Source organism: Mya arenaria, chromosome 5 (genome assembly GCF_026914265.1).
Source record: "Mya arenaria isolate MELC-2E11 chromosome 5, ASM2691426v1".
Taxonomy (NCBI): Eukaryota; Metazoa; Mollusca; class Bivalvia; order Myida; family Myidae; genus Mya; species Mya arenaria.
In genome coordinates this window covers 1556324-1574105 of record NC_069126.1, presented here as the reverse complement: position 1 = coordinate 1574105, position 17782 = coordinate 1556324, and the positions used below count along the sequence as shown (strand labels likewise).

At 35.0% G+C, this 17782-nt stretch overlaps 1 protein-coding gene across 1 annotated transcript in view; it reads right to left on the bottom strand.

Moving 5' to 3' along the window:
* Nucleotides 1–513: 513 nt before the first annotated feature.
* LOC128235316 (macrophage mannose receptor 1-like) overlaps nucleotides 514–17782 on the bottom strand; it is a 60370-nt gene continuing 43101 nt past the window's right edge. The window contains exons 32-45 of the mRNA XM_052950131.1: nucleotides 16923–17023; nucleotides 16402–16545; nucleotides 15584–15712; nucleotides 14605–14774; nucleotides 13685–13787; nucleotides 9970–10068; nucleotides 8740–8882; nucleotides 7563–7737; nucleotides 5258–5363; nucleotides 4405–4565; nucleotides 3592–3771; nucleotides 3261–3346; nucleotides 2501–2627; nucleotides 514–1964 (exon numbers count right to left, since the gene is read on the bottom strand). Of these exons, the coding sequence (XP_052806091.1) occupies nucleotides 1750–1964; nucleotides 2501–2627; nucleotides 3261–3346; nucleotides 3592–3771; nucleotides 4405–4565; nucleotides 5258–5363; nucleotides 7563–7737; nucleotides 8740–8882; nucleotides 9970–10068; nucleotides 13685–13787; nucleotides 14605–14774; nucleotides 15584–15712; nucleotides 16402–16545; nucleotides 16923–17023 (1939 nt within the window). The 3' untranslated portion in view covers nucleotides 514–1749. The remainder of the gene's footprint in view (nucleotides 1965–2500; nucleotides 2628–3260; nucleotides 3347–3591; nucleotides 3772–4404; nucleotides 4566–5257; nucleotides 5364–7562; nucleotides 7738–8739; nucleotides 8883–9969; nucleotides 10069–13684; nucleotides 13788–14604; nucleotides 14775–15583; nucleotides 15713–16401; nucleotides 16546–16922; nucleotides 17024–17782) is intronic.

Here is a 17782-nt window from a genome sequence, read left to right as displayed (position 1 = left end):
GCCTACTCCACTATTTGCGGAAATCTTCGTGCGGCACTTTGTCGGTATTCATAAAACATCCAAGTCATTTCCCAACTGAAGTCATTTTCCCAAGTTAAGTATCTCATGGTCAATTGATATAAAAACTTAATACTATCTGGAATACTTGATTTTCATTTATTTCATGCACAATATATAACTAAATATAGTCTTTATGTTAAAAACACTTGTGCTTTTCATTAAATTTGCCTATGGACATTTTAGGAAAATTCCAGCAAAACGGACTATACATTCAGGCAAAAACTGCCGAGAGAGAATTTTAGATGTCTTATACAGATATGAAATGATATAAAATTCAGCAGCGTAGCACTATGCAAAATTTATATGGTATTTGCAGAACAAATATACATGTAACTTTTTTTCAAAAGAACGCCTAACGTGTTCCACTACATATGCATATTAATGTGACCAATGCAAAATAAACATGGACTAAAACATTTAAGGATTACGAATACAAGATAACAAACACATAACTTTGATTAAATTTGTATTGCACAATATATTTTTTTTACAATTAACAAATATAAAACAGTATTGCAACTGGACTGATATTGCACATTTCACATATTGTTCCAAAGATTGGACTTGTAAAACCGCCATTACACGATTATTCAATACAAGATAATAAAATAATATGTTAACTAGGTATACCGTTAATCATTACATGCGTATCATATAAAATGAAGTGTTCCAGTATAAACAAATGGTTTCAATGCAAATTGTTTTTAATGGAACTATTTGGTAAGGAACCAAGCACATAATAAACAAAGTTCAAGTGCACGTATGAATGAATAGTTTCAATGCAAATTGTTTTTAATGGAACTATTTGGTAAAGAACCAAGCATATAATAAACAAAGTTCAAGTGCATGGAATGAAGTATGATGCAGTAGCAATAATACATAATATAAATGCTGTCTACCATGCTGAGTGTAAACCAACAATCTGACCTGACGTTTCCAAAGTAACATAAGGTGAATTTTAGTTTCGGGGATCCCATATTTTGTTATCATTTTGAATGGTTTTACACATGAATGTGTGGTGAAAAATATGCAAGAATAATACTAAAAACCTTGAAAATAGGTTCCTTCATGTAATTAAAGTTTAAATAAAGAACCCTCGTACAAACTGCTATTACTTTATTTGAAGTGTATTTTTGACATTTACATTTTAGTTATCTTTAAGCAATATTCCTTTAAATGATACAATAATTAATACGGATCCCCATGCAGCAAAATTCAATATAACCAAAGGCTGGACAAAATGACAAGCTTTTTTGTACATCAGATACAATCAATGGTCAATTTATTTGTTCTTGCGAACAATATGTCAATAACATAATAAAGCAATTTAAAATTAGACCTTTCCCTTTCAACTTTTAGAAGAAAAAATGTATCAATGTTGGGGCAAATTTTCGATGTTGTAAGAATAAGAATATTGTTATTTCATTTTTCTTTCTCGAATTCTGTTAAAAATCTCTTCAACAGGTAATGAAAGTTTCACTTAATCTGCTGTCATGAAGAGCAATGCTCACACTTCACAATTATACATCTACAAACAAACCATTCAATGCTCAAAACAATGTCATTCCTTTATGGAAGCAAAAATGTTTAAACACATATATATGCACATAGAGACATGGTTTGCATTGTTTGCAAGAATAAAGTGCATACATCTATAGCTCAGTTTTGAAATCTGAACCCGATATATGTTCAAGCATCTGAGTCTAATTTAACACTATCATCACTTCTGCTATACATAGCATTGTCGAACCCGAGATTTCCTGTTTCGCCGAGGGGAGGGGCCTTGATAACTCCCCGCCTCTTGAGAAGTATTAAAGCTACTGCTATAAGAGCGATTGCAATGATACACCCAAGCACCACGCCCGCTATTCCACCATTACTCATGCCCAGGTTGGAACTACTTGCTGTAAAACAAAAACAGAATAACAATACCTAGGATACATGGAGGCTTAATTCATTAAAAATATGTTAAGCTCAAAATATTTGGCTGTGGTAAGCTGTTCTTTTTATACAGTATTTCATTGGCAGACCTAAAATCATGACCAAACCATCTTTCAGCCCCTTAAACATATTCAACTGCAAACGAGAGAGAAAAAACATACATACAAACCTATGTAAATAATTAATGCTGTATATAGAGTTTGAATTTGACTATACAATTTATATTGTTATAGAAGGTATCTAGAGTGTTTTGGTGTGTTCACCAATGCTTGTCTCATGGTGTTTTTCAGTCAAACAAATGGCATACCAGTACATGTAACTATGAAATATTAAAGCCATAGGTATGAGCCTCCCTAAAAATGAGTGCATTGTATCTGGCAACATGTCACTTTCATCTGAATTTCTTGAATGTTTTGGCCAAGTTTAAAGTTTCTGGATGAAGACCCACTGAAACCAAGGCTATCACAATATTACCACTTTTCTTCAAAAATTTACTTACTCTGCACATTATTGCCATTGTTGCCCTGCTGCAGTTGTTGCTGGCTGCCTGGTTTGTAAGGCACACTGATTCCAGGGAGTTGGGTGTAACCCTGGCCTGTACGCAGGGCGATAGGACCAGTCTGAGCCTGCAATGGTGAAAGTGTTTGTGTGAGGACATTAGTTCATGTAAGATAGGTTAATCTGTAACCATATGTTTTTGTGTAGTTTTGATACTTATCAATAGCAAGGCTGTTTACAAGTAGCTTACTTACTAGTACTTTATATCAACAGCAATGTTGTTTACAAGTAGTTTATATCAACAGCAAGGTTGTTTACAAGTAGTTTATACCAACAGCAAGGTTGTTTATAAGTAGTTTATATCAACAGCAAGGCTGTTTACAAGTAGTTTATATCAACAGCAAGGCTGTTTACAAGTACTTTATATCACCAGCAAGGCTGTTCACTAGTAGATTATATCAACAGCAAGGCTGTTTACAAGTAGTTTAAATCAACAGCAAGGCTGTTTACAAGTAGTTTATATCAACAGCAAGGCTGTTTAAAAGTACAATGTAGTTAACATGCTGAGTAATGAAGCCTTTAATACAACACTGTATTTAAGTTATTAGGTATGAAGCCGTGTTGTGTATTTTATGTTACATTCTCTACAACCTTGTATACAGTATCAATACCAAAGCATTCTTATCATAAATTATTTGGGAACAACTGTTTTACATGACAATTATCAATATAAGGTTTTGTTTAAAAAATGGACAGTGTACCTTGTAAGTGACAAAAGAATCATTGCCCTGGTTCACAATCAAACCTCCAGCACTGGGAGTGGCCACGGGGGGCTTAGTGGACAATACTGAAATACATATTGAGATGACATTTAGGCTTATTATTATGTATGATCTTTTTCGAAAAGCAGGAAGTCATGGAAATTATCCCAGAAAGAATCAAACTATATACAGCTTGAACAGTCTTAGATTCTGAGCTATGATGTAAATCAGATAAAAAAGGATTAAACATGACTTATATTAGTAAGTAACTGTGTTACCATCTGATTATGATAAATGATAGACAATAAAAATAAAGGCTAGGGCTCCATACTTCTCTGAGATTTGCAGACGTAACCCCTGTTCGTGTAGCAGCTGATGTCATTCCATGTGCCCTTGGTGCGATCAAACTCAATACACTCCTCTACCTGTCCATGCGCTCCCAGCAGTGTTGGCTCACCCGGGGTCCACCGTACAAAGTTCACCGCACTACCGTCCGTCCATGTGTACCCACCTGATATGGAACATTAAATGTTAAAGTTTCATGGAGTGGTGCACAGTTACCAAAGTTAGTGCAAACCTGCAAGCCAGAATCTAGCCCTGGCTTTTAAAAATCTAAATTTTGTTAGATTCTTATAAAATCGGAAAAATGGGTCATTATCAATATATATAACCCTTTTACTCTTCAAGCCACAGCCACAATAGATATGCCAAATAGCAAGGGTATTAAATAAAGGCAACTGAGGTGGCCACTTCCCCATAAAGGAAAGGGAAATGTTTCATGAATTTATAACAAACTATATGTATTCAGGCTTGTTCAAGAACATCTTAATTTTAATATCTACCAACACATGTAATCAATTTAGATCCATATATCAGTTGTTTGGTTAGATTCAGTCACATGTCTTTTACCAACAACAGCAGCAAGGTGACCAAAGCTATGGTATCACCTAAATACTGCATTTTTAAATCAACCAAAGGGCAAAGTTAAGAGGGTGTTATACACACAATTTTCCATCTTCTCCCTTTTCAATTTTCCCCTCGGGGGAGGGGGGGGGTATGGTGTATAAAATACAACACAAGCCCTTCACTGACTGAGATTAGATGTGTTATGTGGTAATGAGCTATATCAATATGAAAATCTCACCTTGCCCTCCCTGTTCCAGACCCAGCCAAATGTTGGGTTGATACTGTGGGTTTGTCACCTTGGCTTGTTGGACAAGATAGAACACAAAGTCCATTTCTGACTGGGAGTGGATGGATGCTATGTTGCCACCAGCATGAGAGCACTCTCGATCTGCCTCTGGCCTGGAAATGAAGAAGGGATTCATTACTGTGAAAACAGAAATATGACGTTGTTGAATGTTTGATATTTTACAACTGCAAACGATTAAGCATTGCATATAATATAACTAGCAAATTACAATAATTGAAAGAACTAACCATTAACATCTTGATAATGTTACACAATGAACTGTGTGTTAGGGCAATAGACAATCCTGAGGAGGGTGGGGGATACTTAAGCCAAAAGCCAGATATAGCCTAACTCTTTGAAGGGTTGGATAAAGTGATGATGTTGCATGTATATACATACTGCCTGTGATTAACAAAGGCCTTGCAACTACATGTAAGGACACCATTACCATTAGGTGCATATAATCCTATAAAAACTATAAATAACATCCAGTTGGGTAGGTGATGGAAGGTTTGCTGGGGATAGGGATTGAAAGAGGACTGGGATTATCATGAATGGTCACTGACCACCATTAAATGATAAAGAAGAAAGTGACAAAAATGTTGTTGCCTTTATTAACAAAGTTTTTTTGCCAAGCATGACCCAGTTGTTAGGAGAGTGGAAGGAAGAAGTTGGGATAGGGGAGTTAAAGGAGGGAGTGGGGGGAGGGGAGTTGAAAGAAGGAGTTGGGGTAGGAGAGTTGAAGGAAGGAGTGGAGGAAGGACAGTTGAAGTAAAGGGAGGTTATGTTTAATACTTATACTGACCAGGACCTCCCTTGGTTGACAAAAGCCTTGTAACAGAAATCGCCATTGGGTACATAGTCCTTATCCAAACAAGACCCAGCTGGTGGAAGGGTGGTCGGGGGCGGTACTGTAAGTGGTGTCCATAAAAGATTAATAATATTTACATTCTGCGGTGGTATTCAATAACGTTCTTATCCTTATCCTTAGACATGCCTCAGTGATTCTGTTCAGTCGCTAATGGTCAAATTATTTCAGAGTCCAATCAAAAAGCTCAGATTCTCCTCTTAAATTGAAGATTGATATAAGTTGTTGATTGAATAAGGCCCCAGGTGTTATGTACAGCTTTGTCAGTGAAATGCCAAAACTGTCTCGCCCACTGTGTGACATTGACCTTCAACATTAGATGTTCTTACACCTAACATTCCTGCGCTTTTAACTGTGAACATTTGTGCCAAATTATTTAAAAATCAGACAAATCATGGATAGGGTGCGAGCCTAAAAAACAGGAATTTCAAACAATGACCATTTAGTGCAATGTTGACCACTTCTATACTGATATTGGTATTGCACATGACAACACTGCTTCTCATGGCAATTTTTTTTTAAGTCCCTTAAGTAATGGCTAAATTAAAGCCTAGATAAGCCATAATACAATGATTTTATCCAAAGACCCTTATGTGTGACATTGAACTTTGACCTACCACCATAGCTCTTTCCCACGACACAACAGCTTTTTTCAGTAAGAAAATTGCTTTAAGTAATTTAAAAAAAACTATACACAGAAAAAATCAGTGAGGACAAGCCAAAATGCAATGGCCTCAACAAATGCCTTTAATTTTGTCCTTGATCTTTGACCTACAGACATGGGTCTTGCATGTGAAGCTCCAGCTTCTTAAGGTGAACGTGTGTGCTAATTTAATCTAAAATCCCCATATGCAAGGCCAAGTTACAGCCTGGACAAGCTAAAATTCAAGGAATTTGACTGATTTATTTTAAAATTATCTTATGCTTGCCAAGTTGAACAGTATAACTGGCTTAAGTGTTAAATTTAAGTTCAAGAGAACTTTACTACAGATGAAAAAGTTGTGACTGAAGAAAAGTGAGGTGATTTCATGTATTTAACAGCATGATATCAGATAATAATGCGTATTAAGTATTAGAAAAACCCTTCCAACTATTTTGAATGTAGTTTGCTGACCAAAAACTCCCATATAAGCCTAAGTATATAGCTAAAAGTAAATGGAATATAGCTCTATGACTTGGCTGCTAAAAATGTAAATCTCAGGTGCAAGAATTCTTCATGGTTGCATACGTACCATGTACCTAAAGCTGTGAAAGAGGTTTGCGCCACTTAACCCCACATGGATATGTACTTAAATTTCAGTTAATTGGCGAAACACTTGAACAAATTGACCTCTATTGAAAAACATGTAAGGTACTTGTACACTTCACGATAATCATCTGTGCCAAGTTTCAGAAAAATTGTTTAAAATGTTTTAGAAGTATGCTCCACAAGCATTTTACAATAGACAAACGGACCGATTGATCAACCCGATTGTAACTTTAATATACCCCCTTCAAACTTTGCTTGCAGAGGTATAATGAGACTTTTCTAGAGGGTGTAACTGAGGTATAATTTTTCTTTAATAAATGCAATTTCATGTTTGATTTTGTACCTTCATTAGATTTAAAAGCTGAAAACATTGGAGCTTTATGCCATATATGGATATATATATATAGTATTTCTGCAACACAATCACAAAATTAATTAGACTGCTTAAATTTGATCTTTGTAAAGAGCAAAAACAGATCCATAGGGCAGTATTCATAAAATAGTATTAAATAAGTCATGTATTTCAACTAAAGTGAGTTTCTTTAAATGTTCAATGTCAAATTAAAAGAAGAGTATTTTTTTACATAAAAGTATGTATTTTTAGTTATATCAATGAAAATAAAGTATTGAAGATATTATGAAGCCATAAAATCATATGATAAGTGAAATACTTAACTTAAGGAAATGACTTAAGTAACAAATTGACTTAAGATGTTTACTAAATACCACGCAGCACTGAGATTTAGACATATCCATTTAAAGAAATTATGTTTATCGGCCATGTTCCACAATCTTGTATGATTTATCATTCCCAAAAAGTGTTCCCCTGCCTAAGTTCTTGTTAAGGGATATACATTTTAGTTTGAGAGACGTGCATGTGTTTTTTTAAAAACTACTTTATCATCATTGATCATTTAGTTTACAATTTTCTCATCTCATTATTTCTCACTATACCAGACCAGCCTTACCAGTAGAATGTTGAAAGATACGTACCAGAGGATATTTCACAGACGTATCGCATGAGACGTGTACAGCTTGTATCATTCCACTTGCCATTAGTGTTGGCAACAACACACCCGGTGCCTTGCTGATTATATGAGGGCTCCTTCCATCCCCAGTTGGTATACCCCACTGGCCAACCATCTGCCCAGCCATACAGACCCTTAATCTATAAGAGTGTAATACACATTAAACCAGGACTAGCGACACTCCCATCACAGTTATGATTCTGAATGGCATTTCATCATGAAAAAGTAAGCCATTTCAGTTGTGCATGCTTTTTTCTACATATACTGTACAACTGCATTAATAGACATTAAATGAAAAGGAAATGAAAGATAACGATAAATGACAATTTTATGCATTTAAAAAGATGAAACAATTGACATGGTTAATTTGTTATAACTGAAACATTAGTAAAGAAAATATGCTGTTGGTATCAGAAAGCCAAATCCGATAAGGGTAATCACTTAAATACTGTTTCTTGTTTTATTTCCCTACTTAACCTTGGTATCAGACGTCCTTTGTTTTGTTTCCCAACTGTACCTTGGTATCAGAGAGCCTTTGTTTTGTTTCCCAACTGTACCTTGGTATCAGAGAGCCTTTGTTTTCTTTCCCTACTGTATGTTAGTATCAGAGAGCCTTTGTTTTGTTTTCCTACTGTATCAGAGAGCCTTTGTTTTGTATTTCTACATACCTTGGTATCAGAGGGCTTGTTTATGTACCTTGGAACCAGAGAGCCTTTCTTTTGTTTCCCTACTGTACCTTGGTATCAGACAGCCTTTTTCATTGTTTCACTACTGTATGTTGGTATCAAAGAGCCCTTTTTTGTATTTCTACTATACCTTGGTATCAGAGGGCCTTTTTATGTACCTTGGTATCAGGAAGCCTTTATTTCTTTCCCTACTGTACCTTGGTATTGTTTTTTATGTACCTTGCTATCAGTCCGAGTGCCTTTGTTTGGTTTCCCTACTGTACATTGATATTTGAGATCCTCTGTTTTTTTCCCCTTCTTTACGTTGGTCTCAGAGAGCCTTTGTTTTGTTTTCCAATTGTACCTTGGTCTCAGAGAGCCTTTGTTTTGTTTTCCAATTGTACCTTGGTCTCAGAGAGCCTTTGTTTTGTTTTCTTATTGCGCTCAGAGCTCTGTTGATCAAATTTCTTACTTTACCTTGGTATCAGAGAGACCAATCCAGTAGGAGTAGTTTTGACTGATGAGGCTGTGTACAAAAGCAGACTCGAATACACTCTGGATGCAGACGAGATTCCCCCCTTCATTTTGGCAAATAGACTGGGCATCTGACCATGTGCGTGCTTTATGAAAGAAAACAGTTATATACAACTAAAAGAAAACTTTTCTTTTTAAAGGTCAAGGTTATCCTTCTTTCAGTGGCCTTGACTGTAGCCATTGAGATTTGTATGAAACTGATAAATCAGAGCATGTAAATATTATGGTATAACTTGTAATGTAAAATTGACTAATAAGTTTGTAGTTGTCTAAAATCTTTCAAATAACTTTTAAAAATGGCCCTCTAAGTGTGAGCTTGATCTTTGAGGCAAGAGTAGAATAAATGCTTCACACACCTTTAAAGCAACTGTGCACCAGATGATCAGTTTACAAGAAAAAAAGAAAATTGCCGAAAGCTGTCATAAATTTGGTATTTAATGTGTCCAATGCATTGAAACTTACTAACTGAAGTACCACATAGTTTACAATTTATTTAAGTTTATCAGTTATTTTGTATTTTTCCATTAAAAAAGATTACTGGGTATGTCTGCCTAGTAGAATTAATTCCTTATGCGTGATTGGCTAGACGGTGTTATCACGTGGTATTACAGAGTTAGGTGTATAGCTTAATTATGTCATCTGATTAGAGTAAGCCATCGTATATAAGTGGATACGATGCTGAATTGCAATTTTGGTGACACAGGTTCGAATCCGGTCTCCGACACAATATTTTTTTTACATTTTGGTCCTTTTTTTACAATTATGATATCAAAGCGTAACACATTCTATTAAATAATTGTCCTGAGATTTGTTACAGAAAAAAAACTTCTTTTTTTTTGTGCCAATCTGGGGTACAATCCCTTTAAATGGTGCTGTACATTTCTGTGAACTTAAATAGAAATTTGAATAAAATTGAGGAAGTTCCAGATAAGACACGATAGCAACAGACAGTTACTAAGATGGGTAGAGAGAGGGACAAACTACTATTTGCATTCCTTTGGGGGCATTAAAAGAATATTTTACTGTATGGATAAAGAAAAACTATGGCAAAATACCGTATCATATTCTGTAAGAGCTTTACCAATTTTGTACCAAACTACAACTTCATTGATGATTTATAAAACTCTAAAAAATCCCAATTTTGTGTAGAATGAAAATTGATAAAGAACTCACCATCGCTGGGTATACTGGGTCTATAGCAGCTCTTCCTGTACTGGACATATCCCGCACGTGTGCACTGACTGGCCGGTGTGACGATGGCAAGGGATGGAACTGAAACCATGATGTAGATATACGTGTAGTGATTGTCAGTCAAACAGATTAGCATTTAATCAATAGCTATATCAACTTACTATTCAATGATTCACTTTAAAATTGTGAACAGCTTTAAAAAGTTATGCCAATTACAAATAATGCACCATCCTTTCATTAGAGTTTGAACATCAAACAAAAACCATTATTGCTTGTTGGAAAGAAGTAGGTTTGCCTATTCATCAGTTAAATAATGAAAACTGATATGTGCCCTTATTGATCTTCCATGTTTAAATAAAATATTTGGCACCAAAAGAGTTAGCATGTCTTATTGGGCACCGAAGGAGTTAAAATGTCTTATTTAGCCACCAAAAGGAGTGAACATGTGATATTTGGCACCAAAATGGTTAACATGTCTTTTTTAGCACCAAAAGGGTTTGGATAACATATTTGGAACTAAAAGGGTTTAAATGTCATTTGTGTCTAAAGGTTTAAGATGTCACATTTGGTGCCAAAGGATAAAAAGTCATGTAAGGCACCAAAAGGTATATAATGTCATATTTGGCACCTCAAGGCTTAAATTTTTTATGGATATTCATGATAGATAATTCTTCCAGTAAGCGATGATCAATTTTTAATCATCAAACGCTATATTGCCAACTTGAGGTGTCAATTATATTTAACTACTGTCCAATAGGTTAGTAAAGATCGAATAAGAAACGGAGGCTCTATTGTTTTCATGAGCAGATTTGGCTAGATTTCAAAACAAACCGTGATTAATCAATAAGTAACTTCTGCATTCATCGTCAAGTAAATATCCTTTAATATAATATCAAAGGCAAAGGGAGAGTAAAACAAAACAAAAAAACTGAACTCTTTAAGTACTGGTTGTCTCTCTTAGACTGTAAAATGCACTTGCCAACACTGATTTAATTCAATAAAAACATTTAATTCAATAAAAACTGAAGATATTATTGTGTTCACAAGAAATTGTTTAGTGACGACAGCTTTATAGAGCTAATAAAATATATAGTCTGAATGATACAGAATAATTTTTTCAGTCATAAAAATCAATATGGACAGTAAACTATTTTCATACCCTGGTGTGTCTTACAAAATATCCCATTTGCTGAGAACAGTCAGAGTCCTCCCAGCAGGAGATAAAAAATCCCCCCCCCCCAAAAAAACAAACAAAACCCCCATACTTTTTGATAAATGCTTATAGGAGACTTTTACAACAAGTGATCAATTATTTTGTAGTAATGATCAAAGGCAAAGAAATATTACTATTTTTGAATAGGAAGAAATAAATAATATTTATTCCATTCTCTTATTGTCTGAATGTCATCCTAGCTGATAGTATTAAGCAGAATTTTTAAAAAGAATTTGGAGGAAGGTTAATTTAGTTTAATTTTCTTGAAAACATATTTTTTTTCAATGACATATTTTGTGCAATACAGTATGACATGACAGTGAATCATAAGAATATGATAAATCATGACATGAAAAAATTTCTGTATCATGAAAAAGTTAGAGGTTTTCATAGCAAAATATATGTGAATACATTTTTTGTACTTGCGTCTAAAAATACTGTGAAATCTCACCCACTGAGACCTGCTAAAAATCCACCTGAATACTTCCAAAATCCCCCTGAATTTTCAGCCTTTCTGAACAAATCCCCCTGAATGGTCTCCAGAAAAAATGGCATGTTTGATAGTACCAGGGATGATAACAGAGCCAAGTTGCCAATCCTGAAAATGTCTGCGTGGGGTTCAGGGGGCCGCTCAAGGCCCCCGACGGGTCCAGGGCAAAGCCCTGGTGGGGGAAATGGGGGGCGAAGCCCCCCTAAGCTTTCCGTATTTCAGGGATTCTAATACCCTTTTTTGCCTTAGAATAGTGTTCAAGGAGTACATCTTTCGGTTTGGTAGATAAAATTATGTTCAACAGGAGACATCCACAATCAGAACCTTAGCAGTGAAGTTTAACACAGTTGTCTTTAAACAAAGTTAAATTTACTCTTTTTTTACCTGAAGTCACAGGCATTAGACATGTACCTGACATTTTGGTTCAGTTGTCCGCTTCCCATAAAACTCAACTGGCTATGATCAAATGCCTGTGTATGAACAGTCTACACTGTGGGATGTTTGATTTATAATAATGAACAACATATCAATTAACATGCTTGCAAATGTTTATTGTAAGTGTTATTTATTCAATTTTTATGTATCATAAGAGTATTTAGTCCATTTTCTGCACATTTGATGAGAATATAATGTTATGAATTATGATATATCTTATTACAAGTATATCCAAACGGGACTTAAATGCTTTGGCAGCTTAGCCGTTGTAGACATGGTGGACTTTGACGTATTCTGGTCCCCAAGCCAGATTTTTTCCCCTCATGGTGTTACATGAGTCCAATAGCACACAAACTAGATTGTCCCACAGCAGTTCAAGTTGTGATTTTTAAGGAGGCCAAATGTCTCAACACTATTTCTTATTCTATGCCAGAACAATAGCTGCAACAGTTTTCTCAGTGTTTGTTGACTTGTCTTAGTTGAAACAAAACCGAGATCCATTTACTCCTCCACATGTTCATCATTGAAATGGCTAGCCACTCCGTAAGTCATCTTGTATGATGCTGTACACCTTTGAATTTTAATTCGCTGAGAGCTTTTGTATCTTTGGCAAGTGTCTTAAGTAACACACACTACTGTGGTGCATGTTCAGCCATAAATCCAAGTATGCACTGGCTGAGGTGTCTGTTCATCCCTGACTTTTGTAACCATACAGGTAAACATACCTGGAAATACAAATTACAACAAAAGGATTTAAATCTCACTCAAACTGGGTCCTCAAGAAGTTTTGTTGAACTGTCTCAAATAGATATTAAAATGACTGCCTCTACGTAATATATATTACTACTACAAAATATTTATTCATTTTTTTTTTAATTTGAACCAAACCAATTTTCATTTGAACCTCCCATTACGGTCAACAATGCTTCAAACATTATGAGAATAATAAAAAAAACGGCTTACAGCGTAAACTTCAATCGGCCAAATAAAATTTGAAAAATAAAAATCAATTATTATGACACAATCCGAATCGGGATGTCCGAAATAATGCTACATGCGCAAAATTCATTCTCAGTTTGATCAATTTTTATTAACTCAAAAAGAAACGTTTCGTTTTTTTTTCTTAAAAATAAATGGCAAATATACGCTTAAAATCGACGAATCGATGTTTTTAGAAGTTGGTGGTGGTCGTTTTTTTTTCACTTTTCCAATACCCGTTTATTCGTCTTCGTCGTCTGTCATATCCGGATACGACCATCCGGATACTGTCTTCTAGTCCCATCGGTAATTTCCGTAATCACCGGATGCTATCTTAACCAATCATATAGCTCGATTGCCAAGACGTAATTAGGTTCGTTAATTTCCGGATTTACACTTCCGGAAAACTCGCCTTTCGTACCCATATTGTTCGAACTGAGCTCGAATCGCTCCCTGTTCCCCGCCCCCCCCCCCCTAGAAAAAAACTCAACGGATTTACATTAATCTCAAAATCGATCCGTGAGGCCTTAAATCCGGAATTCCGGATTAATCCGGAATTTTATCATCCCTGTAGTACCCACCCTGTCTCGTCTGGCAAACATATCCCTGCGACTGTGAACAGTCGGTGTCTGCCCAGCGCCCCTCAAACCCTTTACGGTACATCCGCATAACCACACAGCTTTGCTGACATAAAAAACATATGTTTGATTATTAATTTAATGATCGATATAGGTAAAATCAAAGCAATGATTGATAAGAAAATATACATAGATCTTAAGGCAAGTATGCGTACTATAAAGTGAATTTTGTGACCATATATTATAATTTTGGTAACATTTGAAAGGGTTTTAATTTGTAGAGAAAGAATTTGGAAAAAAAATGCTGTACAAACATTGCAACCTATACAAATAGCAAAAAAGTGGTAATTTCACTTGATCATTAGTGTATTTGTTTTGTCATACATTATATACATATTTTTTTTGAGTAATCAGCAAGCAATACAATTCCAAATGATACCAAAATCATATGGTATATCTAAAGCATTATTGCCCTTTGTCTGAAAGAATTACCAAGCTATTTGGTACATCAGATAACCGTTACGCTAGAGTATTGAAAACAGGCTGTCAACATTTAAACCAGCACTCTCACAGATTGACCGTTTTGACAACTTTTTTTAATTTTTTGTCTTGGAACAAGTCAATTTTTGTGTAAATATCTGCAAACCAGTGATAAAAGATTGCTGACCAAAGATCAGATTGCAGATTTTATATTTTCATTAAAAATTTATGTTTTATGGGTAAACGCCTCACTAACAGTTTAAGAAAAATGCATAAAACATCAATTTCTGAACTTAAATATGAAAATCTGTGATCTGATTTTTGTAAGGAGTCTTATACCACTGGTTTACATGCATTTTTGCATAAATTGGTTCGTTCAAAGACACAAAATAAAAAAAGTTGTCAAAACGTACAATCTGTGATAGTGCAGCTTTAATACTCACAATCTCTTTGTTTTGGGCATTTTTCTGTGCGCTGGTTGGTTCACCCCTGTCCCAGTTTGTGTACACGAGTGGCGTGTTATCTTGCCAGAAGAACTGATTGTTGTGTACACGGTCGGAAAGTCCAATCCAGAAACTGTTGCGCCACCCATTCGTCATGGTGATTATGAACTCTGCAGAGGAAATAAAGAATTTAACAGAACTAGTTTATCAGAAGTTTGTTTTAAGCATAAACAAATGAGACAATATTACCCAACCTCAGTAATGTTTATTTCAATTAGTCTTTTGACTGTGAAGCTTTGTTTGAAGTTTAAATCAAACACATTGTGTGGTTGGTGCAATTTGGACAAAATTTGCATGCAAAATTTAACCTGAATTTCTAAAACATTGACATAATGAAAGGTAGAGTTGTTTAGTTGGTTATATGGCTTGAAAGTTTTTTATGAAGAATTAATCCAAAAAAAGCAAATCTTTAAAGATGCACTCTTACTCCCAAATAAGAGTTATCATAATTAATACAATCATTTTAAATTACAAAAAAGGATGAATAAATGCTGAAAACAATGGTTCTCATGAAAGATACTGAAGTTAGTTTAAAAGAAAGGTGCAGAAAACACGGTATTTCTACCTAATGGGACGATAGTAGATCACTGTAAATCTTTTAGCACTCACCAATCATTCAATATTTTTGTGATTCAGGTATTCAATATATGGTTACAATCTTGTTATCAGTAATTAATATTTACCATAAAATTAATTTAATGTATTCTTTAGTAAATAGTTACAGGTATATCACTAAAAATTATGTTTGTTATGCATGTGTATGTATTGGTTTTGAATAAGAGTGTCACTTAAACCAATGTGTGATGCTTACACCATAGGTGACGGCTATGCCAGGGTGAGAGGAATAGCACCCTTATTCTTTGAATTGTCAAGCCAAAATATATATCAAATGAATGATAAACCTTAGAATAACACCCACGTTGTTCAAACTTGTCTTCAACAGACACAATGTCATATCCAGGACCAAAATGGCGGCAGAAGTTGACAGCTGCGGTGAAGTTGAGCCGGTCTGTAGGTTGCTTGCCTCCAATCAGGAAACATTTGTTACCTGAAGAAAGGAGTAGAGCTGCAAAGGATACTAAAATAATATTAATTAAATATTTAATATTCAATTCAACAATGTAACCCTTCTAAAATGCCTTGAAAATTCAAGGTAAGGATAAACTCTAGTAGCATGCAAATATCTTTCAAATCAATGTTTTAAAATACTGCCAAGTTCTTTCAGTAGGAGGAGCTAAACTAAAATAAAATCAAACTTTGGTAACATTTTATCACAACAAGCTGGTAAATTGTGTTTCTATGTGTAGTTCTGCTTCAAAACAATGAAAATGAATGTACAGGCAGACAGAGGTATCAATTGCTTGACATTTTAAAACCTGTTACTATGGTATTATTTGTCTTATACTTATCTATTTACCTTGATTGCAAGGACAGTTGTGGGCAATAAGTTGGTATTTATTTATTATCTTATATAATTAAAAGCTTTGAAGAAAACCGTAACAAGAGCTGTCCGTAAGACACCTGTTTATTTGCTAGAAATCAGTACTGCATTCCATTTAAAAAGGCAAAGAAAATGTTCCCCTAGTGCAATTCCAACCCTCAACCTCTTGTTTGAGAGGCGGACACAAATACCAATAGACCACTTTCGCCTTTCAAAATGTGTTTTTCTCACAATGTAAATAACAATTGCTGATAAAATACACTGTAAGAAAATGAATTGCAGAAAAAAAAGCTCACGTCCTCCTGGTACGCGAACAAAGGCATGGGGACATCCACCAGGGGGGAAGGGAGAAGGCACCACAACCTTGGCCACCCCCTGTGCTGGCTTCTTGCACACAAACCCTTGGTCTGGCGAGTCACAATGTTGATCATTCCAGAATGCTTAAAAAAATCATTAACATATACAAGTCAATTTTTATCAAACAAAATATTCTTACCAATACATGACAAGAGGGCAAGATGAGCTTATCTTGCACACCTGATAGTCATCTCTGTTAAATATAGTTGTTAACAAAAATTACAGAAATGCCTAATGTCACATTGATGTGACAAGATTTACCTGCTTAGATAATTGACATATTAATAAGACAGTAAAGGCAAGTGCTCATCATGAAGTTCTTTGTTTTGATTTTTATAATACATTAACACAAACATCTTAAAGATGAAATACAATCCTTATCTGTTTAAATTTTCAAACCATTTTCAAATTCTTCAAGACCTCATAACTTTTAATTGAATCCTATATATTCGCTACTTACAGTTATACTTGCGGAGGACGACACACTTCTCACCACCCATATAGTTATCGGGCTGGCCGGGATTCCAGTTGATGAAGCCCAGTGGCATTCCATCTATCCATCTACAAGTTCAAAATACTTTGTTTAAATTATTCAATTATATATTTTTTATGACGATGCAACAAGTCATCACAATATTATGTTTATCATGCTTGCTGGCGCGATGTGTCATGTGATTGTGGTTATATTAGCTGCTGTTGAAACCAGAGCCCAGGAGAAACTCACTCTGACTACCAACATTACACACCTACGCTTTACACATTGAAAGGTTTTAATAAAAACATATTCCATCAAGCAAATACACTGCGAAGTACTCAAATTGTTCAGAAAATGTGATCATATAGCTTATCTTATAGCGAAGATTGCATATAGTGTTAAAATTGCTTCTTTTCTATAAAACTTTTTTGGGGGGGAAATTATCACAAATTTTCAAAAGGACATTAAGTTTTTTCTTTCATTCTTATTCTAAATAAATACTTTATATGCCCTAGTTGATAATTGTCTGCTTCATGGATTGGTATAGTGCTTAACCTGACTCAAAACATGTCACACGAGCACTGGGGATCAAACACCAATGCTCAAAAAAGGGGCATAATCCAGCAATTATCAAGTCAAAGTTACCAGCCTTGATAAACATGTGCATATTGTCTATGGCAATGTGTTGACCAAGTCCCATTTGAATATCTCGGCTGGTTTTGAGTCATGGCCAAGGTAAAGGTCTTGCACTCCGACTACATTGCCAGAAGGCTATGACAATACATTAAATATTTCTTTGAAATACAATTGAGCTAAAAATTCCTTTAAAACCAAATTTGGTTGTT